Source organism: Trachurus trachurus (assembly GCF_905171665.1).
Source record: "Trachurus trachurus genome assembly, chromosome: 20".
Taxonomy (NCBI): Eukaryota; Metazoa; Chordata; class Actinopteri; order Carangiformes; family Carangidae; genus Trachurus; species Trachurus trachurus.
Genome location: NC_139911.1, coordinates 12,499,744 through 12,514,467, shown reverse-complemented (window position 1 = coordinate 12,514,467; position 14,724 = coordinate 12,499,744). Strand labels below are relative to the sequence as shown.

The window sequence follows — 14,724 nt, the reverse complement described above, 5'->3', positions numbered from 1 at the left end:
GAGGCTGCTTTATATAAATCTGGTTTTCAGTATTGGGTGAAATATCACATTTTTTGTTTCTGTATTCAAATGTAAAATAAAGCCTCATTAATGCAGCACTATGCTAACACTCTTTCTAAGTCTTGGTGTACAGTTACTAATAAAACGCCTCTTCATATATAAACCACACTAAACTGGCTTCTAACAGTCACTTTGCACTGCAAAAGAACGACGTGGAGCAATTAATCCTTTAAAGGAAATGTTTATTAAACAAACAGAACACACATTCACACATGTATAAAACTCCAGCTGATGGGACAGCTGGTTTTCATGGTGATGAGGCCTAAGGGTAGTTGAGCCCCCAGGGTGCGGCAGGTTTCTAATAAGGCCTGAGGCTTATTCAGCTGGATACAGCGCTGGTGTTGCAGAACATCTTGATTAAAGTGATTATAGGTCATTATCCTAGATGACGCAGGATCACAGGCTACTTTCGTTGTTTTTTTTTTATTTTTTCTTCTTTTTAATATTCTATCTCTACCCACAACGTTGCATCCACCTGAATACAGCCCTGGATTCTACAACTGCCTGGTGAGATGAATACAGCACAGATCGCCTGTTAACAGTTGCAGTACCATTCTCCCCTGCGGGAGTGAAGACAACATGACCATATGAACACAGCAGTGTGTTTGTGAGTGCAGTCTGTCGAGGGACGTGGCACGATCTGGATCAGTTCCCACCTGGTCAGGACAAGCGTAGTCCTGCTGGGTCTACTACAGTTCTGAATGCTTTTGGTCCTGGATTAAGCCCGGTATGGAGCGATGTACAGTAGCGTGTACCAGTTCACTTTGGCCAAGGTCGTTCTCAATATAGAACATTCAGGGGTGGACTCGGCGTGGTGCGCAGCCTGCTTATGATCTGGCCTAGCTATACCAGGCTGCCGGGCCAGGAGACCACAGTCAGCGCCACCCGGCTGCGCTGCTCCTTCAGCATGGGCACCAGAGCAGAGTGGCTCATTCCTGCTGTCGACAGGCCGTTGACCGCCACGATCATATCCCCACACCTAGGACGACACCAAGAGACAAGTCAGTATGGAATATAAATAGGAAGTGACAGCTGCAGCTATGTGTGCCATTCAAACAGCTCTGCAGTAAAGACAAGAGCATCGTATGAAAGCTGTTAATTTGAGATGATGGGAATATTAGGAAACAATACAGTTAAAGGATGATGCTGGAGAAATGTAAATATTCCTCATAATCAACAGTTTCCATGAACAAAACCAACTGGAGCTGATCAACACAAAATGTATCTTTAACAATTTCAACAAATGTTTAATATAGCTTTTTTTACGCAAAGATACCAAAATGACCTAGTTCCAGCATCTGAAATGTGATACAATGGTGATGTATGATAATAAGGTGATGATATATGATATTAGTGAATTTGGCCAAACATTGAGCTGTATGGCAAAAGAGGAAGTAAATAATATCAGGCTTTGGCAACACTTATATAAGGACATTAACTTGTGGTTTGTTTTGTTTTTAATGGAATTTTTCCTACTTCTTCTTCTTTTGGACGACAGAGTAAGTGTTTACATCTCAAAGTTTTCTGACTCAAAATCATTTCATATGTGTATACCGGTAATCATAGGGTCAAACAATGACAATAGCTAAAATATGAAAATATTACACAAGTTTGCCCATGGACTTAGATGTGTGTTTTAAAATGCTCAATCAAATAGGTCTTCTGTCCTGAACGATGATAAATATTGTGCAGCTGTTTCCTCAAAGGTGTTTGGAAAATTCCTGAATTTAAATTATCTTAGTAGTACTTAAATATGTTCACACCTCTCACCCCACAGTCAGTAACGTATGGGAGCGACTGATCACTCACTTGAGGCGGCCATCGTAGTACGCAGGTGTGCCAAGGACTATGGTCTTGATGAAGAAAGCCTGGTTGCCGTGGGTCTCCTCGTATCCCCCGACGATACTGAAGCCCCAGCTGCCGGGATGACTCCTCCGCAGCACGATCTCATGACTACTGTGCAGGTAACTACAAGGAAAGACAATCAGAGTCAACTTATCTTAAAAAATGTAGATTGTAAATTCTAAAATGTACAAAAAGTATTAGAAATTGTCCAGTGCTGTTATATAATCTGTTATTGTTGCTGTTGATGTCTGTTGTTCTTGCCAGATGAAATCAATATTCTTAATAGCTTTGATCAAATTTAAATCTTGCCAATTGTAGAAACTTGTAGTCTGTGCATCATTTCACTATTTTTCCGGTTTTATAATTGTTTGACAATTGGATTACTGCCATTACAAGCCTCCAAATGATCTCAATTCACTCATATTGCAATTTTCTATTAGTGGTCAGAACCCCATACAAATGGACTGGCAATAGCTGTAAGAACTAATGACATCTAAGCAACAAATTAAACATCCCATATTCAATTATGACAAACAAATCAAAAACAATACAATGTGACAGTGTGGCAATTTAACATCCTATATGTTTCAGTTCACATTGTCAAGTCCTAAGAAGAAAAAGGCAGAACAACATTGATCCAGTGAAGTCTATATACTATATATTTATGATCTCTTCTGTATGTTACCTGGGCAGGCCCAGCCACATGACCCACGAGGGCGACCAGTTGGCATCGAAGTCGCTGTCATGAGTGTGAGGCAGCAGCTCGTCGTGGTCGTGTTCCTCCACCATGCTGACCTCCAGCACTCGCAGCTGGACCGAGGGCGAGGCGGCGCTGGCCTTCAACGTGCCCACGGCCTCACCGTGGCTCAGGTAGGTCAAGTCCTGCCCATTGATACTTAGCAGAACGTCACCTAGAGGAGCAACAGGATGCACCTGCTATTGATGAACTGCGTATAATGTAAAGTGACTTTGACTTTAAGCAACACGCAAAATAGTTCCGGTGCGTATTTCGCTCACCTCGTTTGATTCGTCCATCTCTCGACAAGCAGCCGTGTGGTTGGACGCTGGTCACAAAGATTGGCAGCTCCCCGCTCTTACTGCCCCTCCCGCCCGCAACAGTCATACCCAGAGACTCAAGTGGTTCCTTCTTCACAGTGATGTGCTTCTCCTTACAGGACACACACTGGGAAAGGTCCTGTGAAAATGATGAGTCAGAGGTAAAACACAGACATGCAGGTGAGTCTTCTAACTCTTTGTGCATCTCACTCAATTTTCCTGTTGTTTAAACAGCTAAAAGATGGGAAAACATTCCAAATAATAGAAATATACAGCTCTGGAAAAAATTACGAGACCACTCCCAAAATGATCAGTTTCTCTGGTTTTACTATTTATAGGTATGTGTTTGAGTAATTTTTTTTGTTTTATTCTATCAACTACCGACAACATTTCTCCTAAAACTGAAATAAAAATATTGTCATTTAGAGCTTTTATTGGCTGAAAATGACTAAACTCATCTAAATAACAAAAAATAACAAGTCTTTTCAGACCTTGAATAATAATAATGCAAAGAAAACATGTTCACATTTATTCCTAAACACAGCAAGAATATTTTAAGTAAGAGTTTATAAATCAGTTTTTGTGGGATAATGTCAATGTTTAATCCCAGCAGTGGTTTTTATAATCTTCCTATAAAACCAGATGTGGTTCAGGTGATGACCTCATCGGTGTCTCATTAAGTAGAATGAGTTGTGTTTGTGTGTTGGTATTTAAAAAAGAAAAGAAAATAATGACTGTCATACATGTAGAGATGCTTTTAAGAAACATTTGCGCAAGTGGTCTCTTATTTTTTCCCAGAGCTGTATGTGTAAATAATAAAATATAAGTGTTCTCCTCACTCTGTGGGTGCTGGTGCGGGACAGGTGTAGGGGCACAGGACTCGGAGTAGAGCTGTGGTTAGGCAGGAAGTGATCAAGGCAGTAGAGGTCTCTGGTGGAGCTCGATTTGGGTGGTGGGGGTGGAGTTGGTTTGCTGGGTCGGCCAATGAGCAGGTGGACTCGCTCTCCACTGGCCTAAAGAGTCAGAGTCAGCAGAGCCGGTGGTTTTAAATCGAATCTCAAGTAAATTCATTTCACTGAAATTTCAATATTTTTCTAAATAAATCTAGGATAAATGAACCTGTATAATCTGTGCAGCCTGCTCTGGGGTACCGTGACGTAGGTCCTGGTCGTTAACGGCCAGAACGCGGTCGTTGCTCCGCAGTCTGCCGTCCTTCGCCGCCAGGCCTCCGTCCAACAGGTCCAACACAAACACTCCCGACTCGTCCGTCCGTCGTACCAGCTTAATGCCCAGCTGCTCCGTCGAGTCCCTCTTGTGTAGGGTGATTCTCAGCGTGGCAGGGCTGGACGGCGTCCCCTCGGGAGTGGAGCAGGGGGCGTGGGGAACGGCCGGGGTGGAGGAGGAAGAGGAGGGAGGAGCCCGGGAGGCACAGCGACGCTCCCTGAGCACAGTCAGCTGCAGCGTGGTGCAGGGACGAGCCAGCGTCGAACGAGCGAAACTGTGGGGCACGTTACTGATGTCCACGTTGTTCACCTTTGGAGAGAGTGAAACCGAGATTAAAGGGATAGTTCAATATTTTAGCAAATTAGCCCATTGCCATAATCCCTATAGTCATAGCAGTAGGTTTGTTACCTTTAATTGTCGGTGCAAGCTATTTTTAGAACGGCGGAGCAGAGCCATGAGCTGCTCAGAGCTACGCTACGGAGGCTAATGGGATTTCTTGGTTTCCCTCATCAAACTCATCAAATACACAATCCAACAACTCCCAAAACGCTCTGGTGGACAAGTCGTTACCAGACAGAGTTGATTTGGAGGCAAATGCTTGCTGAAAAATTGTCCCTGAAGGCAACGCGTGTCAGCGGTTTTGCATGAATTTACCTCTAAAACAACTCTGGTCTGTCTGGTAACGTTCTGTTATTATCTCATAGCGTGGTGAATGTGCAGGTCACAACTTGTCCACCAGAGCGTTTTGGAGTTGTTGGATTGTGTATTTGATGAGTTTGATGAGGGAAACCAAGAAATCCCATTAGCCTCCGTAGCATAGCTCTGAGCAACTCGCGGCTCTGCTCCGCCGTTCTAAAAACAGCTTGCACCGACAATTAAAGGTAACGAACCTACTGCTATGACTATAGGGATTATGGCAATGGGCCAATTTGCTCATTCCTCATGTTGAACTATCCCTTTAACTGATTTTTTTTTTTTTTTGGCTACTTGGTGCCACCATAAACAAAACACTGACCTACAATCACCTTTTAATGTCTCCTTTCCTTATAAACACTGACATCTCTCACCTGTAGTATCTGATCTCCAGCCAGCAGCCTCCCATCTCGTGCAATGACCCCGTCTCTGTACACCTCCTGAATCACAATGTTGATGAGCGGCGTCTCGTTTCCCCCGACGATGCTGATGCCCAGCTCGACGTACGGGTTGGCCCGGTGGACCTCTATGGCAGTTATCTCTCCTTCAGGAAGGGAGGGCAACTTCACGCAGCCTGATGGACGCAACAAATCACATTACACTGCTGCATCTCAGGCTTTCATTTCCACATCTTAATCACAATGTTCCCTGCACCTGATTATCCTGTTGTCTAAGATTACAGCTCTTACGCGCACAAGGAGGACGAACTGCAAATATTTCATATCTCATATTTTCTAGCATTTAAAGGGCATTTCCAGTCGTAATCAATGTTTGCCTCAGATATCAGGTCACCTATGATCAGTTCATTTCATACCATCCATACTCCCAACTGCAGCGTGTGGACGTTTATATTCGTTTTTGTTCAAGAATCTATCATTTTTGATCATTTAAATTTTAAAATTCGCTTTACAATTAAATTAAATCAAAATTCGGACGTACCGCCAGAGAACACAACAATAGAGGCAAAGATACTCTGGGACTCTGAGGCGTTTGTTCTCTGACCCGGAAAGGGACAATGCGGAAGCTGAAGCTGCGGTATCTCCAAATTTTGATTTAATTTAATTGTAAAGCAGATTTAAAGATTTAAACGATGGTCAAAAGGACGTTACTTACAACAATTTAAAAATTAGTCCAGAGCCCATTAATGAACATTGAAAAAACGATAGATTCTTGAACAAGAACGAATATAAACGTCCACACGCTGCAGTTGGGAGTATGGATGGTATGAAATGAACTGACCATAGGTGACCTCATATCTGAGGTAAACATTGATTACGAGTGGAAATGCCCTTTGACCCTTTGGGAGGCTGTTACGGAGGATACAGAGGAAGTGATGTCATACCCTCTTCTGCAGAAAGGGGCGGGGACTCTGGGCAGTCCCAGCCAGAGGAGGTGGAGCTGACGGAGCGAAGGAGGTGGATGCAGGGGTTACTGAGGGGCCGCTTCACCCTGGGGACCACGCACTCCAACCCGACCACACCTGGAGCCACGGAGAGATTAAGAGAGTTTCCACGTTAATGCTGCTTCTAATCAATCTGAACTTTATCCTTTTAATTTTTTGTGGATCTAGCAGTGGATTGGCTCACTGTCTTCCTCTGTGCTCTCCTCAAAGGCGGGGTTGTCGAGGCCGGCGTCATCCGTCCACACGGGTCCGTTGCTACTACTGGTGGTGGTATTCGGTGGTCCTGTGGGCGGAGAGGGCGTGTGGTCCCTCAGGACGGTCTGCGGGGGCGACCTGGGGGGGCTGGTCACCATCGCTCGCTCGTCCCCGCTCTCGCATCTCGGACCGTCCACGTTGGTCTGCTGACACTGCGTCCCGGGACACCTTTCACCAAGCAACAGGCGTCAGTTTGTTAGTCCATCTGACGTGTAAAGAAAATCAGGTTCAGCATCAGTTAATTTAATGTGACGCGACCAGTCCCATGAGGGAACTTCTCTCTTTGTTTGTCCCCTCCTTAAAGAAGGTGAGAGTGACCGGCCCCGAGCAGCTGGGACGGATTCAAGGGGCAAAGGGGAAAAGCAATTTTCATAGGAAAGGTCCCAACTGAGTTATAGTTCATGCACATTGATCTGATGCTGATTGGAGAGAAAGTACCAGATGTTGTGCTAAAGATTAAGTATATGATGGACTATATGAAGAGGGCATGAATATTATGTGCACATTTTTTGTGTGTACTGTATTAGTTGCAGAAAACCATTGTTTTCCCTCAAACATAAAATATAATGTTACGTTTTGTTGCCTGAACCTAATAAAAAAAAAAAAAAACTGAAAGTAAAATGTCCATCAACCTCCCATAGTTAGCAGTTTGACCAACCAACAGGTCAAAATCACAAGATATTTAAACCATACAACGAAAGAGTGAGTGCACAGACAGAAATCACATTTGAAACACTGAGCATCGTTGTTTGACCAATTACATAAATAAATTAGATAATGACATATAAGTCGTTCCAAGAAGTTCAAGTGTTCTTTCCATTGATGTATTAATCAGATGGAGGCGGCTGAGATCGGCCCTGTCCCACAAATAGATACTCTTAACTAAAGAACAATTAAAAATACACACAGACAGACTCAAGAGGTCAATGTGGTCTCACTGTTAATTGACTCTGGAGTATTTACTGTAAGAGGCCGGTTGAATAATTTAAAAGCTTTTGTTCTTCCAAACCTACAGTAGCCTACATCCCAGGAAAAATAGAAAACAGACAACTTCCCATGATTCTTTGCTCTTGCAATATAAATCAGTGAACACTCAACAAGTAGTTGTTAAGTCGGCCTGATTGTAATTGTTAGGATTTATTAATCCATTCTCTTCCACCTACCTTTGACTTAACTTATCTATTATGTATTATCTTCTCTTACTTAACACTTGATTGGTTTAAGCTCATATAAAGGTTTAGTTCATGTACTTTGCTTCAGGAACAGTGAGAGTACTTCAGCCTTTTACACATACACACCACCAGTAACAAGATCAACCAGCCCACCTTGACCACTGCGGCCTGTCTTTTAATCTAATGTCTCTAATCTTCACCATAAACAACGTTGACTGGCAGCCGCGGCCCCAGACGGCGACAACAGACTGTAGGCTCCTGTTACTATGTTAGACATAAGTCTGCGGGGCGGGAGAACCACCAGCGCAGCCCACGTGGGACCGAGGTCTAATCTTTACTGAAGAATGTCACGTTAGTCCTCACAGTGACCTCCTTGTTTGTCGCTTTCTTGCACCATCTTCCCTCGTCCTCCCAACACGACATGATGCGTGGTGCTCTGAACTTCCCCGAGATGCATCCATCTGCTGATGTGACTGACGTGCAGACTGTTTGCAGAGAGGTTTAAACGGGCTGCAGCGATCAAATACTGGTGGTGATGCTATTTAAGGGTTCAAGGAAATGCTGTGTTTTCTTGTTTTTCAGGCTTGGATACAATTTAAGTGCAACTATGCCGTTTCTGAAAGATGAATAGGCCTATATTGTTTAATTCATACGTTGAATTTTCAGATATTAAAACACTTGTAGGTGTTTTGCTGCTACATCCTCACTTGTTCTGGTTTGACTACTAGAATATGTTTGCTAATGTTAGAGAGATGTTGCTGTAAGACAAAGACACACTGCTGCCCCGTCTCTCCTACATTACTTTCACCTATAACTCTCACTCATGACCACAGACTGTCATTTTTATGAAGTAACTCTCTCTCGCCTGCCGAGCTTTCTCTTAAAAACGGCTGACTCAGAAAGGCTTTAACCAGCTGGTTAGCTCTAGCTTGTTAGTGTGAGCTTGTTAAGGCAAATCTCCTCGACTTAACGGAGGTGTTTGGCAGTGAAGGGATAACAAGTCAATAAGTTAATATCAAAACACCGCATCGGATCGTTCCTTAGCAACACACGCAATCTCAGGAGATGTCTACTCCTCAATCAATATATAACCTCGATCTCCTCAACTTAAGCTACGATTTTACACCTTTTAAGTATGTTTTGACTTAAACATCTCAGCAAACAAAAGTAAAACATCTATATGTTGTTGTATTGTAAATTCTCCAAGCACAGCTACATTTACTTAGATATTCTGCTGAACGTACACTACCTCCATTCATGGGTTGGCAACAACATCCTTTTGTGGTTTTCCCTTTGGTGATGCTGATGCATAGACAAATACACACACACACACACACAAATGCCTTCTGTTTCTATACAACATCAGAGAAAGCAAAAAAAAAAAAGCGAGAGCTAGAGAGAGAGTAATTTGAAAAGCAGACAAAAGAAAAGACAGAGGGACATCATTCAGAGGAAAATGCCATTCTGTCGTCCTAAGTCACGCCAACCGCCCGTCCCACTATATTCCACTCACCACAGGCCAGGGTTGCCCTTGGCTGTCTCACAGAAGAAATGGTTGAAAAGGTCTCTGGTGTTGAAGTTGCTCAACATGTTTGCAGAGTGAGAACATGGAGCTCCTGGTCTGCAAACCCATGACTGTGGTAGGGAACCACTAATCCCCCGTCACATGACCTACAGCCCAATAATCCCCTCAGGGTCTCACAGCACCTGGTCCAAATGGGCCAAAAGCCAATGTGTGTGGACAGTGTGTGTGTGTGTGTGTGTGGGGGCGATCTTTAAGGCTAAAGATGGTTGGAAAGTTTAATTGATCCACTGATTTCTCCAAATGTTTTAAGCCAATCACGAGGGATGGTTCGGCTTTAAAGTTATAAAGACAACTAGACTTTCATTATTGATTGATTACCCTCTATTATCGTTTAGTGAATAAATTGTCAGCAAACTGAAGAAAATTGCTGTTGCAATTCAGAGCTGAAAGCGATCTCTTCAAGTACAACCAACCATTCACAACGCAAAACTATCACAACCCAAGAGAAAAGCGTGAACCAGCACAGATTCACTCCTGGAAACCTGGAATCTGCTCATTTGTGCCAGTTTGATAATCATCTGTACAACTCTAACACAAGTACAATAAAACTACATTACCAGTATAAAGCTTAGGAGAACTTGTCCGTCATGCATGTGTAGTGTTTGTTGCTGTACGTGCGTGAGTGAGTGTCCGTCTATTATATCTGAATGTGAGCTTCATTACCGGTGTTTGAGGTGTGCCTCCAGGTCACATCGTGGCATGCTGAGGGAGCAGACGGGCGTCAAGGGGCAGGACACGGACAGCTTGTCCAGCAGCTTGTGAACCAGTATGCTGGACCTGCGGCAGGCCTGGAGCTGCAGCCGCGTCCTGTCCAGAGGGCAGAAGTCCCTCTCCTGGAGGAAGCTACGCAGGCAGCGGGCGCAGAAGGTGTGTCCGCACGGCGTGTCGAGCGGCTGCACCAGCGGCTGCAGGCAGATGTGGCACACCAGGTCGTCGTCCACCTCCAGGCGGTAGTTGTAAAGGTGGTTCTCCCAGGTGCGGTGGATCTGGCCGCACTCGGGGCACAGAGCCTCCAGCGCCGGCTCCACCACCGGCACGGCGAGACCCACCTCGCAGCCCGGGCTGCCCATCTCTGCTGCTTCGACGCAACTCAGCTTTGGCACAAATGACTCCAGTGGGGCTGCAGCGTTTGGGAAGGGGCACGGTCACTCCTATCCCATAAGCTTCAGAGGATGCACAGGCTGCGGCGAGGACAGATGCCCCCCAGTGGCTGATGGCACATCACCCTGCAGGTCAGAGGGCAAAGACAGAGGGTTAAACAGCTGTTTCAGAAAAAAAACAACAAGTGTCTGATTATGTGCCCGTGCATTTATTCGTGGGGCAAATGCTTTGTGCACGTGAGCCCACGTGTTCGCATGAGCTCGTGAGCGGTGCCGGCGTGTATGTGTGTGTATATGTGTGCGCACGCATGTGTCAGTGAGTGTGCTGAGATTATGTATTGCTGCTCCTGTCCACTAATCTGACAGTATAATCTCTCTTTTGCTCTCGCCTGCTGCAATCTTCCAATTCCACAGAGAGGGAATTATCTGGGATTGAGGCAGAGAGAGGACACAGATCAGAGGAAGTGGGATTGGGAAAGCAACGGAGAGGGAAAATAGTCCCAGAAAGAGTAAGAAAGGAGCAGAGAGACGGAGCAAGAAAGTACAGATAGAGACAGGAAGGGGAGTGAAAAAGATTAATGTGGTGTGGAAATCTAAAGGAAGTATAAAACAAAGACAGGACAAAAGATGAGAGAGAGGAGAAAGGCAGTGAAGAGCAAGAACGATGGAAAAAAAAGCAAACAAGGCAAGAAAATAGTAGAAACTCTTTAAACATCCCCCTCAGCGAACTTCACAATTATTTTTGGTTCAGGCCACGTACGGTACAGTAGATGCACTCAGTCTCCTCTGCAACAGAACGAGAACATGCCTAAAGCAAAGTCTTGAAATATATAGCACTCCACCGAGCAGAGCGGTCCCCAGAGCGAACGCACTCGGTGTGTGCACTGATCATTTCCACAGCGTTTCACATCCAAAGCCATTCAGACCTTCAGCTCCCTCTATTAGCAGCCGAAGCCCCCCCCCTCTCTCCCTCCCCACCGTGGGCCTGATGCTGCTATCGGCGGACAGCAGAGGGCGTGCCTCAGCACACACACAGCGGGGCCGGGCCAAGCCAAGCCACAGTGACTACCTGCCTCTGTTCCAGCGAGGGTCTGCTCCTGTCTCCATGACGACCTGGAGCCTGTGCTGTTCAGCGGGGCTTGACATTCAGCGTGTAGCCGGAGAAGGATGCAGAGGAGCCACACAACAGATGCACTTCTCTCAGCAGGACGCTCTGCTCCTCCCTGGTGCAGCCTGAACGCCTGTCAGACAGCACAGACGACGATGATGATGATGATGATGATGATGATGATGATGATGATGATGATGATGGTGATGATGATGATGATGATGAGAGCCTCCTCGGTTCCTTTTTTCGCTGCTTTTTTTCCGTCTCGTCTCCGTTTCTGCCCATTTCCCCCGTGACACAGACAACCTGTCTCTCCTGTCTCCTTGGCTACCGGACCGGTAGTTACTTATTTCAGCCTCCTTTAAGTACGTGCTCCTGTCTGTGTGTGACTGGCTGCTTCTGTCTCTATCCCGCAGCTGGACATGAATTAATCATGAGGACACAAGGCTTCTCTGTTCCTATAACAAAGCTGTGACATCACCACATCACACACACGCACACACACACACACACACACACACACACACTCACACACAGACTTGTAGACATGCAAGCATAAGTCTACACAAGCAAAACCAAACACACACACATACATCATGCACAAAGGCTTTTTAGGTAGGCGACCAGATGCTGTAAATAGACTTTATCAATAAGTAAAGTCTTCAGGTTTTCACTGTGGCAGCAGTTTAGAGCCCCGTCCATGAAAAGCACTTAAATCTATTTTAATCGTATCCGGACTCAGTAGCAACAGATTCCTTTACACTACTCATATGAAGACTGGCAAATGCTTGTGAAATATCTTTCTTTTAATCTCAGTGTGTATGTGTGCTGTGTGTATGTACGTGTGTGTGTGAGAGTCCAAGGCCATGCTGTTATTGTCATTGCACTGCTTTCTATATTAATAAATAACAGTCTTGGCCCTGCACCTGTCTCTGCTCATTTTTCATTTTTCAGAGATGACAATCTAATCTTACAACACAGGAGTCAGGACAAGCCATGGACTACCTCACATGCAGGAATGACATTTTCAAATAAGATGAGATGATGTTTTAGGCCACAGACTTAAAATCTCAGGTCCTGTCGGCTTAGCCTACATTTTCATAAAACCCCACCTCATCGTCTCTTATCTTAAAAAAAAAAAAAAAAATCCAGAAAGGCTGTTAGCCACTTGGAAGAACAGGCCAGCTGCTGTTTTCTGCGAGGTCTGTTGCAATAGGCTGCCTTTCCCCCCCACAATAGTCAGACAGACATGTAATGATAACAACAAAAACACACACTAATTTCATTGAGATTTGCAATCATTTTTTCAGTTGTCATAGTCCTAATTTGCTTTGGCATCGCACCAACTGCAGTGTCATGATCTATAAGCAACCCGTAAGCGTTGAACACGTTTGATTAGACAAGAGCATTTTTTTTTTAAATCATTGCTCCCATCTGTCTGACTCCATCCCACCCCTCCACAGGCGGAAAAGCTAGGACAGATGAAGCGACAATGGCAATATCAATGCAAAGCCAGCCACACACTGACACCGTTCATACTGGCTGTGGATAATATAGAGAGATGTAGGGTATCATTACCTATTCTCGCTGCTCCTCCGCGCCGCGCACTCCGGCCCCAAAAAGGGGGGACGATTATTAGCTGCGGGACCTCAATCACGCATTCACCGCAACGGACCGATCCGCAAACCCGCACGAAAACGCCCCCGTGCCTTTGGCGCCGCCGGCCCCGCCCACTGCTGTCCGTCAGCGGGGAGGGGCGGGGTCTGCGGCCGTCAATCCACAGCAAGAATCAGGAGAGGCTGCCAAACAGCCTGCTCAAAAAAATATCACTACTCACTGTTTTAGACTAAGTTGTCTATTTCCCACAGAAATGTAATGTTGTAGATTAGCCTATTGTTTGTTTTGTTTTGTTTTGTTTTGTTTTAATCTTGTTTCTATGTCAAGATTAATTAGTTTACATTTGACAGCAACAATTTATAGTAGGCCAATATAATAGGCTTTTTGAAGCACACAATACAATACAGATGAGTGAAAGCATGGAACTCTTTACCACTGCCAATAACTACATTCACACAGAAACTAACATTCAAAAAGCAAATAAAAAAATATGTTGGAATTTCATATCTGTAGAATAACATACGCACACATACGTACATGCACACACACAAATACATACACATAAAGGGGGTTTAGCCTATGTAAAGTCGTAGGTTTTCTTGTTATTGTCATTTTGATTTGCATTTTATTTTATAGCCACTGTGCATTGGAGTATCTTACATACATTCTTTGATGTAGATGACAATGCGATTGTACAGATTTAATCTAAGTTTTTGTTTACATGTCTTGTCTTTTTCATGCTGTGATTGTAAATGTATATTAAATGTACTGGTTTTAAATGTGGACCCCAGGAAGAATAGCGGTGCTCCAGAGCACGGCTAGGGGATCCATGGGGGATTATAAGAGCTATAGCCTACTTAGGCTACCTCATGATTTGACATTTAACAAATCATGAGGTAGCCTAAGTAGCTTTTATAATCCCCCATGATTATTGCCCTACGACATACACTTGAAATGTGTGTAGGCTAGTAGGCCTACGTGTGTAGGACCCAAAATTGAGAGTTGCTTGGTCACACAAAGAAACACTATCTTCAAGGATAAACCTCCTGAGCCTGTGGTAGAATCACCATAACATGGTAATATCAAGCTACTGTATAGGCCTCGGCTACAAAAACAAAGATATTGCCTGCACTTCCCATTAAATAGCTATAAGCATTTTGGTCTGGGTTATGGTGGGAACCGTTAACAAGTAGGGTGTGTCTGACTTCAAGAGTTTCATATCATATACAGCTAGATAAGCCTATTCTAATTCTAATTTTATCAGTAGTGCTGGTAGCTTTGCCATAGTTGAACTTCTTCCTGTGGAAAGTAGTAAATTGACTGCTTCCACAACACAACAATTCAGATTAAACTGCCCAAGTAATATTATAAATAAAGTTTGTCAATCTAATATATCTCCACCAATTATCACCATCAATGATGAATCCTTACTGTATAATGGGTTATTTTAAATAATTTGTTGTTAAGCCCATGTTGCTGGACCTACTAACCCCAACCCCTAACTTGATTATACTACTTTTATTTAACTAAATACTACTTCCACTGCTGTTTCTTATTTCTTGTATTTAGTATATATATAAATAAACTAACCTGCTTTTGTGCCGTTT

General features: G+C 44.2%; 1 protein-coding gene across 1 annotated transcript; it reads right to left on the bottom strand.

Annotated features, from left to right (window-relative positions):
- Nucleotides 1-355: 355 nt before the first annotated feature.
- Nucleotides 356-13,216, bottom strand: lnx2a (ligand of numb-protein X 2a). The gene is made up of 11 exons (XM_083995100.1): nucleotides 13,079-13,216; nucleotides 9,956-10,518; nucleotides 6,465-6,703; nucleotides 6,221-6,358; nucleotides 5,253-5,452; nucleotides 4,081-4,494; nucleotides 3,801-3,974; nucleotides 2,923-3,100; nucleotides 2,591-2,816; nucleotides 1,870-2,028; nucleotides 356-1,039 (listed from the first exon to the last, which is right to left on the bottom strand). Exons 2-11 carry the CDS (start codon nucleotides 10,360-10,362, stop codon nucleotides 904-906), a joined length of 2,271 nt encoding a protein of 756 aa, XP_083851226.1. The 5' UTR covers nucleotides 10,363-10,518; nucleotides 13,079-13,216; the 3' UTR covers nucleotides 356-903.
- Between the last annotated feature and the right edge of the window lie 1,508 nt (nucleotides 13,217-14,724).